Source organism: Crassostrea angulata, chromosome 5 (assembly GCF_025612915.1).
Source record: "Crassostrea angulata isolate pt1a10 chromosome 5, ASM2561291v2, whole genome shotgun sequence".
Lineage (NCBI taxonomy): Eukaryota > Metazoa > Mollusca > Bivalvia > Ostreida > Ostreidae > Magallana > Magallana angulata.
Genome location: NC_069115.1, coordinates 52,876,816 through 52,896,750, shown reverse-complemented (window position 1 = coordinate 52,896,750; position 19,935 = coordinate 52,876,816). Strand labels below are relative to the sequence as shown.

Sequence of the window (19,935 nt, the reverse complement as noted above, 5' to 3'; positions counted from 1 at the left end):
GTTCAAACTCATGTGAGTATATAGCTATTGAATTCATTCCTTAAGTAATGTCGTTTCTTTACATGTAAAAATGATGACTTTCAATCTGCACGTGATTTATTATTCTTCACTTAGCGTACTTAAGAGAATTTATGAGGCAAGTTCAATTCAATTCAGTTTATTAGCTCAAACCATGACCATTACCTTGAAATAAACATTTCAAAATCTCAAAGATCTATTATTACAAAATTTAAATGTAGGATACTTCTAATTAGAATTGAAATGGGACAGTATAAAGGGGAGCCTATCGATGAAATCATATGCAATTTTTGTTTATAAAATAAAATATATTTTTTTTATTAAATTGTCTTTATTTAATAATATTGGATACAATCCAACATTAGTAATGTTTTAGTCAAACTGTATCATTCTCGTTTTGTCAAGTTTTTCTAGACAACCATTTTAGTGTTGAAGCTTACCTTTACAGACATTCATTATTGTATACAAAACGCAATGTGTAATATGTGCATATACCGGTATGTTATAATAGTATTTGCAGTGACATATATGCCCAAAGGAGCGGGTGTTTCATAATTAATTTTGTATTACATTAATGTAATTTTTTATAACACATGTCACTATAACAAATCGCTCACTTACTTACTTGCAAATATCACTTCTTTGAAAAATGTATGTTCTTTTTCTTATCAGCTTATACTGATCAATCGTGTTAGCTAAGGAGACTTGATCAAACATATAACTAACATTTATGCCGATCAATGTAAACATATTTCATTTCTTAATTTACTACTATGATAATAGAAATTGTCTGGATTGATAAAATTGTCAAGAAGGAAGCAATTTTAAACATTTTAATTCTTTACAATGATAGATAAATCATTTTGTTTTATTTATATAGTATTTATCACTAAAGTCATATTTTTCTGCTTTCAGAAAAGATGAATCTTTTTAATTCAAACAGATGATTTTAACACACTTTTTTTCTAGAAATCAAGAGATGGTTGGTTTTCAAAGTTTTGTTTATTTTAAAGTAGTTTCAAAGGTAAATAAGTTTGCTGTAAAGAATCTAGATTTCTGCTTTACAACTTCCCTGTACAAGTAAATCGAAGGTTAATATAGAATTGAGTTTTCTGTTCGAAATCCTACGCACACACAATTTCTCAGAGCATTGTACAGACACTAGTATGCATATATTTACATATGAAATCAGTTTGTAGTTTTCAAAAATATTATCTTAAAAAAACACAAAAAACAACAACAAGTACATAATGTACATGTATAACAAAAAAAAAGCCATTGTAAAACTGAAAACAATGAATTTTAGGCAGTAGTGCAGTCTAATGAGCATTGCAAAGGGGTAAAATTGAATCTATAAGTTGCTAAAAATCATATTTGAAATACGTTAGCGAAAAAAAGGAGTACAGTCATCCACTTACGAACTACTATGTTCTACAAATTCATTGAATTGCTAATAGCACGAATCAAAGTATTTACACTTTATGGTTAATTTTGTGTACATGTCTTTGAGTTTTGACATATGTTCTGACAGCTAATAAATAGTTAATAAATGATTTAAAAAAATAATTTAAAAATAAAAATGGGGAAACGATTATCGACACTTCAATAAATCCAATTCTGCTAATTTGCTAGACCGCTAAAAGAGCCTTAAAACAAGTCTGGATGTTCAATTAGATATATCTTAATGAAGAATACAGTCACGCAACTAGACATCATTCACAAGGGAATAGTTAAATTGATGTAGTAGATTTTTTTCATATCCTGAAATCTGAAATATAATAAGATAAAATCATTGATATTAGCGACACGTACGTTTTTTTGTTTTACCAATCAAGCAAACACGAGATTCAAAATGAACAAAAAGTGTCTCATTATTATTTCATTATTATCAATATTAGTTATTAGCATACCTTTTCAGCATCCTCCTTTTAAAGATTCTGTTTAATGTCTAGGACTTGGGAAAGGAATGCTAATAGGAGGGTTTCCAGGAGACATCAACTGTAATAAATTATCAAAAGCAAGTTTTAGGTAATAAATATGATAATTTGTGTTTATTCAACATTGCTGATCACATATACTTGATTGTAAAGAAAATATATCAAACATGCATATGTCTTTTGTCTTTTTTAAAATACAGGTCTGCAATTTTTCATTTCATCATATGAAAAGAAAAATGTAGTTAAATTGGAAATTGTTACTATCCTTTTCAAAGGTAAAAGAAGTAACAAAATAATTGATAAGAAAATGATTTAATGATTATGCATTAATTCCCAATTAACTTTCAGGTTTAAATTATTAACACAAACATTTCAACTTAATGTATAGAGAAGCCATGACTATCTCGCTGCAAAAATAATTGTGTCGTGTTAATTTGCAAATTAATTGATTCTGTATCTTAAATTTTCTTGAAGGAATAAAATTTTTTCTTTGATTAGAGGTAGAATCAACATTCTTACTTGGAATAAACACTCTGTCCCAGGTGGTTTACTGCTGTCCTCTAAACCCCTTCCAAAATCAACTAGCCAGGCGTTCTCAATGTACAGAAAATTACAAGGTCGTTTTCTTGTACATAAAACAAACAAAGATGGGTCATCTTCCCTTCCCTTTTCATCCTTTACTTGAATTATCCGCCACTGGGCACCAGTTTGATCTTTGTATCTTTTAGAATAATCACAATAAAGTTTGCTAGTCATGTAGAGGTATTCTTTTAGATCTGGGGACTTAATGTAAAAAAGATTGAAGGATTCTTTAACAGCCTCGAATTCAAATTGGATTCGAACATTATCAACATCTGTTGAACTTTTCATGGCTCTTGCGGCCCCAAAAGACGGGAAGTTTCTTCCAAGTAGGATTGACGTATTCTTAAATGGCTGGATAAGAAAATTTTTTCCATCTAACACCTTTTGTAAATTTTGTAGTGGAAGACGCATTTCCTCGAGATATGTTGTGAGTTCCGTATGTTCGGCTGGGTCAAATACTGCTAAAACGTAGATGTCTTCAAGACTTGGGAGTGAAAACAATCTCAAAAATTCTTTGTTATCTGCTCTCTCTTTTTCGATATATGTTTTCAATGTACCACTTGTGCTTGGACTATAGTTATTTGCCTCAACACAAGTTTTCAATCTGAATAAGAGAGCATGTCGTAAGGTGGATAATCTAATAAACAATGTCAACAGATGGAGACATGTTTTCATATCCTCTCCTCTAGGGATCATGCTTGTGATGCGACTTTTTAGATTCCCTATTTGGTCTACTCCAATGTGTATGTCAAAATTTGAAATTAAACTGTGCAATGAAGGTTCATCGACGTTTTCTTTTATTTCTACCGCATCAATTAAGATTTCAGTTTTTGTAATTTTTTCGGCCAATCCGGAAAATTCATGGACAGTGAAATTTCCTAATGTACATTTTGGATCCAGTAATTCTTTCAGATCAACGATGCGAAACATGACCTTGAAAAAGTAAAACACCAAAAACATAACTTTTGGCGTTAAACCAGCCCTTGAATAAATGATATTTGCAGATGAAACACATCCTAACACCCTTATAGCTTCAATTATGGAGCATTTTCCACTTTTTTTCTGGAATCCATCTCTTGAGTTCCATAGTGCATCGATGAGAACAATATCTTTGTCAGTTAGTTCACTAATATTTGCAATGATATTTTGGATGATATCATTTGTGTCATAACCAAAGGATTTACAAAAAGAATGAATATTCTCAATTTTTGCTCTCGAAGAAGTATGTGGCACATCCATCTAGTGAGAACAAAATATATATTCTACTGAACTAATTACATAAGTCTCGATTTAAAGCATGCAAGAGAAAAATTATAACTACATGTGTAAGTAAACATTTCATGAAAAGAGAAATTAAACAACGAGGAATTACTTTAAAGATACAGTGCGGCGCGTCGTATTAAGAAACCGACTTGGGTTCGGTATTTTTGTACTACTCATAAATGTATAAACTGTCAGACAATTACCGACTTAACCATGAAATAAATCTAATTATTTCATTAGAATTAATGATTACATATAACCCATAAATAGGTATATTGCAAAGTGTGTAGGGGCTCAGCCTTTTATACTATTACGCATGTGTATCTATACTTATATGTTAAGACTTTTTGCCAATAAACTAAAAAACGCCTGCACCATAACTCTTTACACCTTTGGTATTTAATACCTGTAATATGATGTCTGTAAGCTGTTATTGAATTTTAACTGAGAAGTAATATTGTAAAATTAATCAATAACCTACTATCATTTTCGAAAAACCAACTCAAAATAGCAAAAATGCGAGTAAGGTGGTGGACACGCTTTGAAGGATCCAAGTCAGTGGGAGTAAGCATTGAAATATATCCTGGCAATGAAATAATATTGAATGATTACGTTAACAGCAAAAATACTTGGATTATATATAGAAGTTAAGGTTTGATAAATGCTGAATAAATGAAATAAGGCGATTCGTTTTTTGATTGCACGAGTTTAGTTTTGATAGATAGAAGCTAGCGAAACGCGACCGTCGGCGAGAGAATAGAACTTTACAGAAAGGGATAACCAAGAACGCGGTTCGACTAATGAAAAATCAACGTCATGGCGAAAAGTTTAGAATGGGTTCATCGCGTATCGTGGGGAAATATTTATACCCTGGGTGGGATATTTTTGGTTGATACAAAAAAGTTAATGAATAAAATAGAACAATATTAGCTTTGATGGAGAGGGTTTATTTTCGACAATGGGGTGCCCAGGAATGCCGTTAGAATAATTTTACACCATGACGGAAAGTGTTGGGCGAGTTAATCATCGGGTAGATACTTTGGATATGATATCGTTGGTTTAAAAATGCTAATTAATATGCATACATTAACATTTCAATATCATACATTTTTATACAACAACAGATTAGTAGTAAATCTTAAGACATTAATTAATAAACAAGGAACATATTGTGTTGTAAGTCTGTATGAATAAATGATGTATAAAGTGAAATTTGAGAGAAGGGGGTTACCACTCTCCCCCTTTTTCTCCCAAATCAGTCTTTTTATCTGAAATTGTTATTTTGGACAGTGATGAAAACTGAAGTGAAATTTGACCTAAAGTACAAAATTGAGAGATATGACGTCCTATAAATACCAAATCGCTGGTTAAAAAAATATCATTGTTATCATTTTCCCCTAAGCTGCAACAAAAAGAATTAAGGCCATGTTCATGTATGTATCATCCAATTCGGTTTAGATTTTTCATTCCTCAGCTAAATATACAGCTATGTAATGTTTTTTATACTTCAATTCCAAAGAATAGGTTAATCTTGAAAACAATTAAGAAAAATTCGGACACCCTATATTTTTTCCAGTAAAAAAAAATCAAAAGATATGAAAAAAAAATTGCATTGACAAAAACTGGTAAAATTAAAATAATAAATTTGAACACACGCATGCACACAGCCACACCCACGCACACACACACACATGCTATACGGATAAGAGTTTATTATATATTCAGATATGCGTTTGAAAACACAAAGTAAATCGCCATTAAAAAAATCAAATAAATTTGGCATATGAAAAGGAACAAATGAGACTAGGCGTAAATGTAAATGGGCTTAATCAACCAAATATTAAAAAAGAACCACTATTCTGGAATTAATATTCTTGTTATATAACATTAGGTTATACTGTTTAACTGTATAGTAGTGAATCTTTTAACAATTATCTTTTTAAGGAAGATATATTTTATTAAGGCTTTTTGAAAAAAAATTTAAAGGTTCAAGTACCTTTAAAATAACCCCAAAAGGTATATACTTATTTTTAAGACAATGCATCTTAATGTTTACCTTACATTGACGGTATTCTTATAAACCGGTACAAACGTAAAAACTTCAATCCCAATAGAAATAAACAGAGTCTTGTGAACGCTTAATTGCTTAACTTCCCGGACATTTACGTCCGCCTAGACGACAAGGAAAAAATATATGTATATAATATCATTGGTCAAGGTCAACTGATAAACAGGGCTTTCTTGCTGTAAAACAGAAAGTCGATTGATATACATTGCAGAACACGACACTGCAATTCAATTTGATTTTGTGTATTTGAAGTTACTAGAAATATCGACTGTTCTACAGACGCGGATGAAGCAAATGCCTTGAAAGTAGATAAATCATTATCATTGTCAAAAATTTGAATCTAAACGACTTATTGTATACTATTGTGAAATATTAAAGGATCCGGAGGATAAATGGATGCCATAACAACCTTTGAACTTTTACTAAAAGCCCTATCTAAAATACACCCTAGTCGGTATACTTTTACTAACTGTAAACATGTAATAACATTTTGTCCTAGGCACACATGTAATAAACAGAATTCGAAGAATAGAGAGAAAAGTGCGTCTTCCTCTCTTGGTTTTTAATTTGGGTTATCGAGTTGCGTGTATCTCTCCGGACTACGTTGGAATATTCTTTTAAGTAACGGGACAACCACCAGAAACATCTTTTTTAGGTTTCTTCTCGTCCGTCTTTCCCTGTCTTTTGGTAAATCACACCCCAAACACGAAACGTAGTCATCAACAAGCCATAGATCTACAGCGATTTTTGTACATCTCTGGCATTGTCTTTTCTCATTAAACTTATTCATCAAACAGACGTCTTCAGTCATTTCCGATTGGATGATCTGCCTTAGTTTTTTAGCATAGTTATTACTATGACCAGGGTATAGAGTGATAGCAAACTTTTGCCACATGACCGCTAGTTGAAGTATGCTATCTTTCAAACTTGTAACCATCATCTGAGGGTGATGGGTTGCTTTTGCAGTTTCTCGTAACGATGCTAGACTTCTCAATTCAACCAAAAACCTGTCTTTGTTCATTATGTAGGAAATATGTTTTTCCTGTATATTTTCACATCTTTCAATTTCGTGCAAAAGAAAGGCAACTCGTTGTAAACAGCGTACATCTTTTTGGATAGCTAATTGATAATATTTGTCACTGTCACTAAGAAAAGTGCAAAAGAGTTTATCAATTCCATGTGCGTGCCATATGCAACTTATTAACACTCCACACAACCTCAAAAATTGTCTTAAAATTGACCCAAAGGGAAATTCATCCAAAAAATATTGACAACATATCGAAATCATCTGTTGTAATGCATGCATCGTATGTTCATCAAAGTTGTCACCTTTTGTTGAATCTACTGTTTTGGCTATTTTTTCCAGTAAAGGGTTCAACATAATTAGCTCTTCAATTCCTTCATATGAAATGTATTTTTCAATTTGGTCAATATCATTTGCAATCATCGCATGTTCCTTTTGCAAAAAATCCTTGATCTTTCTAAAGTTTGTAATCCTGATTTGGACATTTCGTGATTTCATCTGTGTGAAAGAAGGCATTTCCTACAAGTGAAAGGATATCAGATAAAAAATTTAAATACATTTTCTTTTATTTCAAATCACATACTAAAAGTATGTGATTATGTCAGCAATGAGCCGATTGGAATTTTTTTTTTGAATTGTGGTGAATTGTCAATATTCAATTGAACTAGATATCGTTACGAGTAACGTGTAGGTCTTCCGTCAGACTTTGTTCTATATGATACAATATAATATCGATAATCTCTGCCAAATCTGAGATCCGGGTGGAACTTAGTTTTTTGTGTCGAGAATGGAAACGGACGAGCAAAAGTGATTAATGAAAATAAAAGCTGTTTTTTTTGGACATTTACCTAGTGTACATCACTGTTTATCATGCTAGATGAAACACCCAAGAAAATCTGTTAAAATTATCAAAAATATGAAATGTTTGAACCCTTCCGGTGAGTACTGGAAGTTACGGTTGACAAAATTAAACCAGTTAAACACATCTTCAATAAATTGTCTATTATTCATTAAAGGTTCGTGTCTCAATCACTTACAGCGACTAAAATCTGGAAGTGCTTCCGGTGACAACTGGAAGTTATGACGAACAAAACAAAATGATTTAAAGACATTTACAAGTATAGGTCTATAATCCTACAAAGTCTTAATGCTCAAGTCCTTATCATTTGTGAGATCTCTTGTATGCTTTTTGTCGCGGGACAGGAAACGGACGACAGGAAATGAACTTTGGAAAAAGTGAAGAAAAAATCCTTGAGATAACTTTTTTTCTATCACTCCTGAAAATTTCAAGAAAATTTATCGAACCATCTCTGAGAAATCTTGTGTACAAAAGAGGTGAACAAAATTCGTACTCAATTTTCGAGCCATAGTGAGTTCTTAAGAATGGCACCACAGGCTTAAAAAAAACCCAACAGGCACAACTTCAGACTATGGTCTACCTATCCTGCAAATTTCATATTCATATCTCTGACAGTTTTCTAGATCAAGCGTGCACAAAATGGATCGTAAAAGTTGCAAAATAAGCGATAAATCGGTACCGGAACAAACATATAAAACAAAATCGGACGGCAAAAATATTAAACACAAAAACAATTCAGATCACTTCTAATCATCTGTGAAAATATGGTGTTAATCGGCTGGACAGTTTCTGAGGAATCGCGTGCACAAAATTTGTGGAAAAATTAAATGATAATAAGAAACAGTACAAAAACTATAAGGTTTTCCGTTGGAATAGGAAGACCATAAATATCGCTGCTTCCTTTTACTTATCACCCCGCGCAACTTGTTGCAAAGGAAAGAAAGCATTGCTGCCGAGTGTGTGTTGGTGTGTGTGTGTGTGTGTGTGTGTGTGTGTGTGTCTGTCTGTACGTCTGTCTATATGTCTGTCTGTGTGTGTGTGCGTGCCTGCGTGTCTTCCTGCCTGCTTTTCGAAATACTTAGAGTAAAACTAGTCCAAAGTTTAGAGAAGATTATTTTCTCGTCAACATTTATTACCGGAAAATCGTTTTGTCACCTTATAATGCTAAAAAATGATTCCTAATTCCTTGAATAATGCATTTCTTCCAGCAATATTCATTTGCCTAGGCGATGCCCTGCTTAGCAGTATTCTTTTTTCATTTATTCTATTGAGTGTCTTGCTAAATCAATGATAGAAAAGTATACCCAGAAATTGAAGTCGGAGATGAATTCTCGTTGTAATCAGAATAGTGCAATTTGTGGTCGAAATTATAACTCTTTATCCTAATGTTGCATATAACTGCTTCCAATTTGTTTATTTACTTGGTTTTTCTATTTATAAGAAGTAAAAAATGAAGCAAAACGCATTGAATATATTTTTTTTGGCAATTCGTTTTTAAAGAAATGTCGATTGTAACAAATAATATCTTCTTCTTTATAATATTTATTTGTGTTTTGAATGTACTTTAATTTAGAGCAGTTTGCAAAATATATCATAATATAAAATTGATCAGTTGAAACAGAAGAAATCTTATAAACGTCTTTATAATTGATATTCCAAATCCTTTATACATGAAAAATAAAAAAAAAAAACAATATTTTGTTTCAAAGTAACATGTTTGAGGCATCAGTAATTTGGCTTTTAAACAATTGGTATTAGATCGTTTAACCAACCTGTAATTCATCGGTAAGATTCCTTTCCATAGGTCTTGAGACTAGTATTGGTGATTCTCCAATTGGTATCAGCTTTAAAAAAATATTTTAAATCAGATTAAATTTATGGGCTTTTTCATTAACATTGCATCACAAAAGCACGTTGGGGTATCAATCTGCTGGACGTTGCGTTTAAGATTGTGATATTTTTGTAATTTGTCTTGAAGCATTTGATTGTTAGAAATGAAATTTAGTAATATAGACTATTTGTTTAAAAATCCAGCTTTGGTTTATCAAACATAGATTTGCAAACCCTTTAAAAAGTTACTATGTTGTGAACTGCTTTGAACAAAAATTAAGATGCCTTCGTTAAACACAGGCTATTACATTAAAACAAGGGAAAAATAAAGTGAGTTACTGAATTAGATAGGACATATTGTTCATGCTGTTACAAAAATTTTAATAACATCAAAAATAAATATGAATACTTACTACAAATAAGCACTGATCGTTGGGTTTAGATTGATTTACAAGACACTTTCTGTCTTTTTTCAGATAAACGAATCTACTTGGTCTTTGTTTTGCACAAATAACGAAACAAGACGCTGTTTTGTCGCCACCATCTGATCTGTAAACCTGTAAAACTCTCCACTGAGCAGCCCTGTGCATTGCTTCCTGTCCCTGTTTGATTGTGTTTCCCTCAATATACACGCATTTGTCTGAATTTGGGGATTGGATGTAGAAAAGATTGAAGGAGTTATCTTTAGCAATGAATTTAAATTGGTTGTTGTCAGTGGAGAGTACTCTTTTAGTAAATGTCAATGTTACAGCGTTGCTGAAAATTGAATTTTGTCTAGCCAGAAAGACAAAAGGATTTACAAAAGATTGGATCAAGAAAATTCGGTCGTGAAGTATTTCTCTCAAATCCTGAAAAGGCAGTCGCACTTCCCTAAGATATGCTGCCAATTCTGTGTGCTCTGATGGTTCAAATTCAGCTACAATTTCTGTGCTTTCTAGATTCGGCAGAGAGAAAAATTTCAGAAAACAACGGTTATCAACTCTTTCTTTTTCGATGAAGTTTCTTAACGTATTTACTGTACGAAGAGAATATTGTCTCGCTATTAGGCAATTCATTACTCTTAACAAAAGTACATGACGGAATGTGCACATTCTCAAAAATACTTTCAGATAGTTCAAATAAGGTTGAGATTGATCTCTTGGTCCATACATCATCTCTTTAATACGATTTTGGACTATTCCAATCTCGTCAATTCCAATATAAATATCAATATTTGCAATAAAGTCACTTAAATCGGGTTCATCGAAGTTTTCTGTCAATTCTTGCTCATTAAGAAATATATTAAGTGTTTTAAATCGCTCGGCTAAGTCAACATAATCATATCCATCAGTCGTGCTGTCACCTAGATCTAGCATTGCTTCAATATTTGGATTGCATACCCTAAAGAAAATATTTAGAAAACAGTCAGCCAAACGAACAACGTCAGATGATACGCCAGTGACGTGGACAGGCGATCCAACTAGCATCAAAACTTTTCCTAAAATGTGCACTGCCGTAATAATGACATTTTTGTCCTTCCAGGATTGCTGACTCTTTGATGATTCGAATAATACATCTATAGTTGCCAATGCCATTTCTGATAATTCTTGTGCATTTAACCTAATTGAATTGATAATATCCCCGACGTTAAATCCCCAAGATTCACAGAGAGAGTTGACATCTTCAAGTTTTTTATCGATCAAAGCCTCTGTACTCATTCTTTTACATCTTCTGGTTTTTAAATGTCCTCTTCCTACCAATATAAGAAAAGGATTTGTATATAGTGGTTTTAAAAAATAATTATGTGTTTGAGTGATCAAATAATACCTAATCTCTAAGCAGTATAGTTTAATGAAGTACATATATTCTAAATTTACCGTCAGTTTCACATCAAATAATGCATTACTACTACTTGATAAAAGTTCTTTAATCTATCCTCATAAATTAATAGCCTGATATAAACAACAAGAGGCCCATGGGCCACATCGCTCACCTGAGGAACAATGGGTATTATAAAGTCAGCTTAATGAAGTCATAATACAAACAATCTGGACAATGTACAATTATACATCTAGAATCTGTAAAAATAAAATACATTTTTCCCCCTGGATATTCTTATGTTTCTAATCATTAGTCCCTTTTCTAACAGGATGATTTTATAGTCATATCACATGTTGAGTATTGCAGTCCTCAAAAAGATCCTTTACAATTGTTAATATATGGGATATTAAGCTACATCAAACTCTGAACCTTCTTGTGAGGCCCAAGAATTGTCCTGGAGCCAAAGTCTTAACAATTATAAAGAATCATCTGGCTGATTAGTTTCTGAGAAGAAGATTTTTAAAGATTTACTCTATATATTCCTTTGTAAAACTTTAACACCCCTCCCCCAATGTGGCCTCACCCTACCCACAGGGATCATGTTTTCACAACTTTGAATCTACACTACCTGAGGATACTTCCACACAAGTTTCAGCTTTCCTGGCTGATTAGTTTCTAAGAAGAAGATTTTTAAAGATTTACTCTATATATTCCTATGTAAAACTTCGACCCCCCCATTGTGCCCCACCCTACCCTCAGGGATCATGATTTTCACAACTTTGAATCTACACTACCTGAGGATACTTCAACACAAGTTTCAGCGTTCCTGGCTGATTAGTTTCTGAGAAGAAGATTTTTAAATATTTACTCTATATATTCCTATGTAAAACTTCGATTACCCCATTGTAGCCCAACCCTACCCCTGGGGGTCATGATTTTCACAACTTTGAATCTACACTACCTGAGGATACTTCCACACAAGTTTCAGCATTCCTGGATGATTAGTTTCTGAGAAGAAGATTTTCAAAGATTAACTCTATATATTCCTATGTAAAACATCGACCCCCATTGTGGCCCCACCCTACCCCCGGGGGTCATGATTTTCACAACTTTGAATCTACACTACCTGAGAATGCTTCCACGCAAGTCTCAGCTTTCCTGGCTGATTAGTTTCTGAGAAGAAGATTTTTAAATAATTTACTCTATATATTCCTATGTAAAACTTCGACCCCCCATTGTGGCCCCATTCACATCCAGGGGTCATGAATTTCACAACTTTGAATCTACACTACCTGAGGATGCTTCCACACAAGTTTCAGCTTTCCTGGCTGATTAGTTTCTGAGAAGAAGATTTTTAAAGATTGACTCTATATATTCCTATGTAAAACTTCGACCCCCCATTGTGGCCCAGCCCTACCCCTGGGGGTCATGAATTTCACAACTTTGAATCTACACTACCTGAGGATGCTTCCACACAAGTTTCAGCTTTCCTGGCTGATTAGTTTCTGAGAAGAAGATTTTTAAAGATTTACTCTATATATTCCTATGTAAAACTTTGACCCCCCATTGTGGCCCCACCCTAGCCCTGGGGGTCATGAATTTCACAACTTTGAATTTGCACTACCTGAGGATGCTTTCACACAAGTTTTAGCTTTCCTGGCTGATTAGTTTCTGAGAAGAAGATTTTTAAAGATTTACTCTAGATATTCCTTTGTAAAACTTTGACCCCCCATTGTGGCCCCACCCTACCCCCGGGGGTCATGAATTTCACAACTTTGAATCTACACTACCTGAGGATGCTTCCACACAAGTTTCAGCTTTCTTGGCTTTCTGGTTCTTGAGAAGAAGATTTTTGAAAATTTCTCGAAATTTTTCATTAATTTCTAATTATCTCCCCTTGAAAACGAGTGTGGCCCTTAATTTTCACAACGTTGAATCCCCTTTGCCTAAGGATGATTTGTGCCAAGTTTGGTTGAAATTGGCCTAGTAGTTCTTGAGAAGATGTTGAAAATGTGAAAAGTTTACGGACAGACGGACAGACGGACAGACGGACAGACAGACAGACGGACAGACGGACGACAGACAAAATGTGATCAGAATAGCTCACTTGAGCTTTCAGCTCAGGTGAGCTAAAAATGTATATGTATCCCCTTCTCCAGCCCCTCCCCTCTCGGTTGAGAAGCGATTTCCGTCTTCCTAATAAACTAGAACAAAAGAGTACAAAAAAGAAACAACATTGTTCTTGCAGTGTAGAATTTTTCGTCAATGAATTTTTAACATATCAACATAAACTAAAAAAAACCTAAAATCTTGTTCTAACGTGTTCGCGCGTTCCTATAATTAAACGCACGGAATTTATATCCGCGTATAATCGCGAGAAGCACTCCTCGCAGATTTCAAAACCTCGCCATTATTTTCTGAGAGGTTAGAACTATAAAAAATATGGATAAACGTTCCGCGTTTGTGATTTTATATTCTCGCGATTTTATAGAAAACGGCGGGATTGCGGAATTAAGTACTCGGATAATATAAGGAATTTACAGAATCCACCACTTTTTTTAAAGCAGTCTTTTATGATCTAGATAATTATTCAAAATGACAATAATGTCAATTTTTCATCTAAACTAAACTCGTCGTTGTTGGTTAGACATGTGCTATAACTTTACGTTTGATTAATACATATTGGTATGTTTAGATTAAACTAAATTCTTTTAAGGGGACCTAGACACGATTTGAGGCCAACGTTTTACAAACATTTATTTTTCAATTTTTAATGTCTAGAAAGATTTATATGGGTATTGTTAATGTTTCCTCTAAGTTTGAAATTCTTAGTTATAAACAAAGCTCGTCTTGTTAGCGTTTAGATATGTAATATTGGAATAAGTTTCAATTAAATGGTGCTTTCTCTCGGTGATAATATTATTTATGAACTCATTGAATCAGTTCATTATGTTTGCCACGAGTCGTTTTGTAAAAGAAAATTAAATTTCATTACTTTACATTATTTGTAAACAAATATAAGACTCGAGCTTTGTGTACATAACAATTAATTCTTGGCTATGTATTTCGCTTGTAATTTGACATCTAACATTCAAATGTTGGTCAATCATTAAAAATGCACAAGAAAACCATTTTATACTTAAAAATAAAAAGAAAATTCTTCTCAAATCGTTTTAGTCCCCTTAACGATAAAAATGCAAATAAAACATGCCTGCAAAACAATGTGTTTTTCTCCCAACAAAATTTTGTACTTCGATGACAAAACAATTCTCTTTAAGTAGTTGGTTGCGTTTTACAACCAATATAGGACGAGGAAGGGCGTTTGAAGATCCTTTAAATTCCTCATCATTGATGTCGACTGGCTTGAACGTATCATCATCCTTCCCCTTTACCATCCATTGAGAGTGATAGGCCGCCGGAACGGATTGGATCTGTGCTATAAAGCAGTGGCTGCTATCAGGATTTTCTTTTCTTTCCACACATATTCTAGGTTCATCTGAAAGATAAAAAAAAACCATTTCAAAAATAGAAAGAAAAAAACCCCAGCAATCAAAATCGGGGCTGGAAAGACAAAATTTATGTAATATAACTACAATTAATATTAGCTAGGAATTTTCAAATTAACTATTTTTATTTATATGGGAGACTATTTCTATAGTTTTGTAAATTGTATATATGGTGATAACATATATAAACTCAAATAATTTGTTGTAATTTTTTAAAGTTCTTATGACATAATGTTTATACGTGCACTTACTTCGTAGGTGTTACATATGTTAAATATGAACTATCATAATTTATTTTCACAATTCCTTAAAGATGCATGATTCAAATTTATATTAAAGAGACATAGACACGATTTCAGATGAAAATTTTATTTTTATTAATAAAATAGTTTGCTTTTTTATTTGAAATGATTCACCAAAGTTTGAATGTTAGAAGTTATGTTACAAGCGAAATACAGAGGAAAGACGTCGTGGTTACTTAAACAAAGCTCGAGTCTTATATTTGTTTGCAAATACTTTTTTAATAGAAAAAAACATCAACTACAATTTAATAAAACAATATTAAATACATTTGAAATTATGCATATTAACGATAAAGAAGAAAATTCTAAACCCCAGTTAGTTTAAAAAATTGTTCACATGCAGTTTTGCGCTTGATTTAAATCCCCAGATTAGATTTGATAAGGGTTGTGAATTAACCGAAGTTTGTTTTAAGAGTTTTTGAACTGTTCCAATTAGTAAAAACGATACTACATGTATCAACCTGAATAAAGGAAATTGCCAGATGGACATGTAATATACATTTATCTAGTAACAAAATCCAATAGCAATGAATTTGCTAAGGATTGAATCCTACGGCTACATGTAAAATTTGGATCATTAGATTAACGTATATTAACTATGATTTTAAAAATACTTTTTGTTAAACTTACCAAGGACAATAGTGTCACTAGCAGTTGATCCAACGGCGTTGATGGCATTGAGTTGATAAGCCCCGATATCATGAGAGTTTACACTGTTTATGGTAAGTGAAGGATGGTCAACGCTCACTTCCGAATATCTTCCACCTCTTTCAGACGTTACAATTTTCTCTCCATTTTTTGTCCAAAATACTGTGTGCACTGCAGGAGACTTTTCACTCACAAAAACTGTGCCAATCAGTTTTACTGATTGATGTTCGAAATATATTCTATGACTTGTCAAAACATTTGGAGGACCTACAATCATTTCACGATATAATATTTAATTAACGAAAAAAGAGGAAACAAAAACAAATTAATGCGTAAATAAAAAATGTTGACAACGTTTCATTTTCTAAAATTGAAAAAGAGTAATTCATTGGTACATACTTCCTGTTACGATGAGATGTAACGGATCACTGATACACCGTCCAAATATATTCCAAACTAAAAGTCGATAATGAAGTTTGTCTTCAAATGTTGTTTTCGGTATGACAAGTAATGGAGACTCGGGTTCAATTCTACTTCCTTTATATCGTGGTTGACTTATGTCTATGCAGTTAAAAGTATTTCCGTCAATGCTCTTTTGCCATTCCACACCTTCAAGTGATGGACAAGATGAAATTCTTGAAGTAATTATCGTATTTGATCCGAAAATTGGTCTTGAGTTGGTTGAAATGTTTGCAATTGGAAGATCTGAAAAAAATATTTTGCAAGTTTTTGCTAATATTGATAAGAATAAATAAGATTAGTCATGCGTAGGCTTTTAGAAGTATCAAGTGAGTCATAAACAATTTAATCACCCCATTGTCTGGGTTTCACATCAATTTCTCCAATAAATGGCGACAAAAGATTGGTAAGGATTCGATAAGAGATATTGCAAGGAAATTCATCACTTAGTTACAATTTGTCTAATGAACTAAAAATTTTTGTTTCAATTTTTATGTTTAAAATTCTAATTCCAGCAAGAATTGGAACATACGGGTTGATTTTTATGCGAGAAAGAGATATCACAAATTTAGTTTTGTAAACATGGTTGTGTCGTCTTTTTGTTTACATTAGTTTTGTTTACATGTAGTAAAGTTGTCTCAATCTCCTTTTTTGATTTGGAAGATCGTTTTAAACGATTATAAACGAAAAAAGGGTTTGTCACACTCAATTCAGACTTAAATCATTATTTTCTGTTCAACATTCAATATGTAAACAAAAACATCGCCTGAAATTTGTTTAAAAACAAGTAGTTGTGACCTCTGCATCTTGATTATAACTCTACGTCTGACACATATGTTTTGCTTGACTATCAAAATCAAAGTACTGAAAGCCGGTCTGTTTTGATGTTTTGCATTTTCTGTAGTACAGACCGGCAATCTCAATCTTTTTCTCTCTCTCTCTGTCTTTTTCTCTCTCGCGTGCGTATGATAATGTCGTTATAGCGTCAGAGAACGACTAAAATTTGAAAGCAGCTATTACATAAATAGATCTGTCTTGTAAAAACAAAAAACAATAGTGGATTGAAGTTTGAAACAAACATTATAAAATCAATCCCGCATTTCTTCTATGTGCAGCCGAATACCAATGTTTTGTAAAATAGTTCAAGGAAATTCATGCGCAGTGTATAATATGCGCCAAAAGTTCATTGTCTTCTTTTGAAAACACATAATTAATAAGTCTAAATGAAAAACTACAGAAAATCTCCTTGCGAACAAAAAACCCCCCCAAAAACAGTCTTAAAAAAACCGTGGAACTTTTTCGTATAGGGGAAACGTTTACTTTGATGCTGTTCGGTTTTTTGTCTACTTTGGTAGTTGTGCTATTTATAGAACACTGGCAATTAACATGCCGATAGCCATGGCACCGGCTAAAAATAGGGGGGAAATATAATTTCTGTGATCTTAAACAAAGACAATTGTAATTTTATCTTCAATTTTACCAAAATCTGCATGTTCTGATGCTGATCCTACAGCATTGGTGACTGTGCATGAGTAATTGCCTATATCGTCCATAGTTGGTGATTTCAGAATAAAAAAGCCGTCATTCAAGCCACCTCCATCGTACTTTCCTGTCTTAATTTCTATATTTTCCCCATTTTTTGTCCACTCTATCTTAAGTACTTTTGGTGACCTCTCTGAGATTTTGTAACTGTAATTAATAGTTATTTTCTTTTTTCCTGTTGTAGTTTTCCAACGAGTGAAGTATGGTTTTTCTGCAATTTTAAAACACAAGCCTTAGACATTTTATGTGGTAAGATTTTTTTTCCAGTTTTCTTTTTGGTGTGATAAATATAAACAATACCTCCAATTGGTGTTAAATAAATTCTGTTGCTGCATAACTTGTAATCCCCACCATTGTGTTTTCTAGCTAAGACAACTTGGTACTCCCCTTCATCTTCCTTACTCACGAAATTTACTGTAAGCCTTAAATTGGAGCTATTCTTGTACTTATCCTTTTCTGTGTCAATTTGTTCTGTTGTCTTTTCTCTTGTCTTTTGCCAGTACATTGACCAAGTTTGAGAATCGAACTGTTTCAAGTCTGCATCAAAATGCGTTGTTTCCCCGCATAAAACTTCCTGAGCACCTTTTATACAAATCTGAGGTTCATCTACAACACACCAAGCATAACAAGAATAAAATCGATCAATTGGAACAGTCTTGAATCAGGGAAAATTTTATGTTGATACCTTATCTAGTTATTAGATTAGTAAGATTATCATTAGATTTGTTAGATTATTTTCTTACTTACATTTACCTTCGATATGTTTCCACATCTGCAATGTAACCCCCAAAAAAGTTTTGTACTTTTCCCGATCTTCATATCCAAACCTACAGCCCTCTATATTTATCAACTCGAGCTCATATTTTTTTAATGGGTTTGTCGATGCTTGCATTCTTTGAATAACTGACTTTATTTCCTTCCAAATGTCATCAAATTCATCGTCATTAATTTCAGTTGATTCGCCGTGTGCAAAGCTGTTTCTAAACAGTCTTAGACGCTCGATATCATCCCCAATCTTTGTATGTGTAGCCTTTGGTTTAATCCCCCAACCTTGCGTTGGTTCAAGCGAAGGACACAAATTTCTTATAAGTGTGTAAAGTAAAGTAACATCAAATGATTTATAGTCAGGGAGATGAGGTGGTGATAAATAGCATATTTTCTTTTGATCTGGAACAAGTTTACCGTTTTCAGCTGAAAGAGCGGCACACGATTTTATTTTATGGTAAAGGTCGTCTGGCTTGATCTGATCAAAAAGAATGTCAATTAAAGGTATCTTTACAACATCCACGCACACTTTTGCAAAACAAACGAAATTAGTTTCGGGTTTTGATAAATATGAAGTCGCCATGTTTGGTATAAGGTTTTTTTATTTTTAACAATTCATGGTTTTTTGTCCTCTTATTAATCTCTAAGCACCATCTACAAGATAAAAAAAAGTAACTTACCGTTATGTACATTGTACTCTATTTTTTGAAAAAAAAAAAATAATAGTCATGATTTCATAAAACCAGGTATTTGTTTCACATGCATGATCTCCGTGCACGATATCAAGTTTCGTTTTAACAAATTTTATTTGTGATACCTGTAGTTTCAGAGTATATTTTAAAAGATTGAAAACCTCTTTTCGAAATATAAACTTTTTCTTCTTAAGGGTGTACTCAGTTAAAATATTATGTTTTGAATTTGATATAATGGAAATCAGGGGCCCGTTTCTCAAAAAGGCCTACGTCCAGGCGTAAGCTTAGTCTGGACTAAACTAGGGACCTCAAAACCAGACTAAGTTGCGTTTCACAAAAAGGCGGAAACTAAGTTGGGACTAAATATGGGTTTAAATCTACGCCTGCTAATGGGTAGGCGTAAGTCCTTAGTCTCTACATAAAAATGGATAGTGTTTTGTTTTGAAGGCAAAATAAACAAAGAAGTTTAATTTTTAGTTTGTTCTACGTGTTATTAAGGTATTCATTCTCGCTTATTGAAATATTTGTACATGTACGTATAACTTTAAAAAATAACCATTGTTTGATATCTGTTCCTATTTCTAAATAAATTAAGGTAAATCAGTTTGATATGTAATATACATTACTACTCGTTAATGAA

The 19,935-nt window shown here is 32.8% G+C and overlaps 2 protein-coding genes across 3 annotated transcripts; both read right to left on the bottom strand.

The window, feature by feature from the left end:
- Positions 1-990: 990 nt before the first annotated feature.
- Positions 991-6,173, bottom strand: LOC128183917 (uncharacterized). Of its 2 annotated transcripts, none has more exons than XM_052853145.1 (4): positions 5,857-6,173; positions 2,475-3,776; positions 1,929-2,016; positions 991-1,786 (listed from the first exon to the last, which is right to left on the bottom strand). In XM_052853145.1, the coding sequence occupies exons 2-3, from the start codon at positions 3,774-3,776 to the stop codon at positions 1,960-1,962; spliced, it is 1,359 nt and encodes a 452-aa protein (XP_052709105.1). In that variant the 5' UTR covers positions 5,857-6,173; the 3' UTR covers positions 991-1,786; positions 1,929-1,959. The 2 variants fall into 2 exon arrangements, with proteins under 2 accessions (XP_052709105.1, XP_052709104.1); XM_052853144.1 differs by lacking the exon at positions 5,857-6,173 and adding an exon at positions 4,282-4,866.
- LOC128185501 (uncharacterized) lies at positions 5,198-19,186 on the bottom strand. Its single transcript, XM_052855084.1, has 9 exons — positions 18,592-19,186; positions 18,139-18,444; positions 16,372-16,542; positions 15,820-16,104; positions 14,593-14,877; positions 9,995-11,313; positions 9,524-9,595; positions 7,144-7,411; positions 5,198-5,202 (listed from the first exon to the last, which is right to left on the bottom strand). The coding sequence occupies exons 1-9, from the start codon at positions 19,184-19,186 to the stop codon at positions 5,198-5,200; spliced, it is 3,306 nt and encodes a 1,101-aa protein (XP_052711044.1).
- Positions 19,187-19,935: the final 749 nt, after the last annotated feature.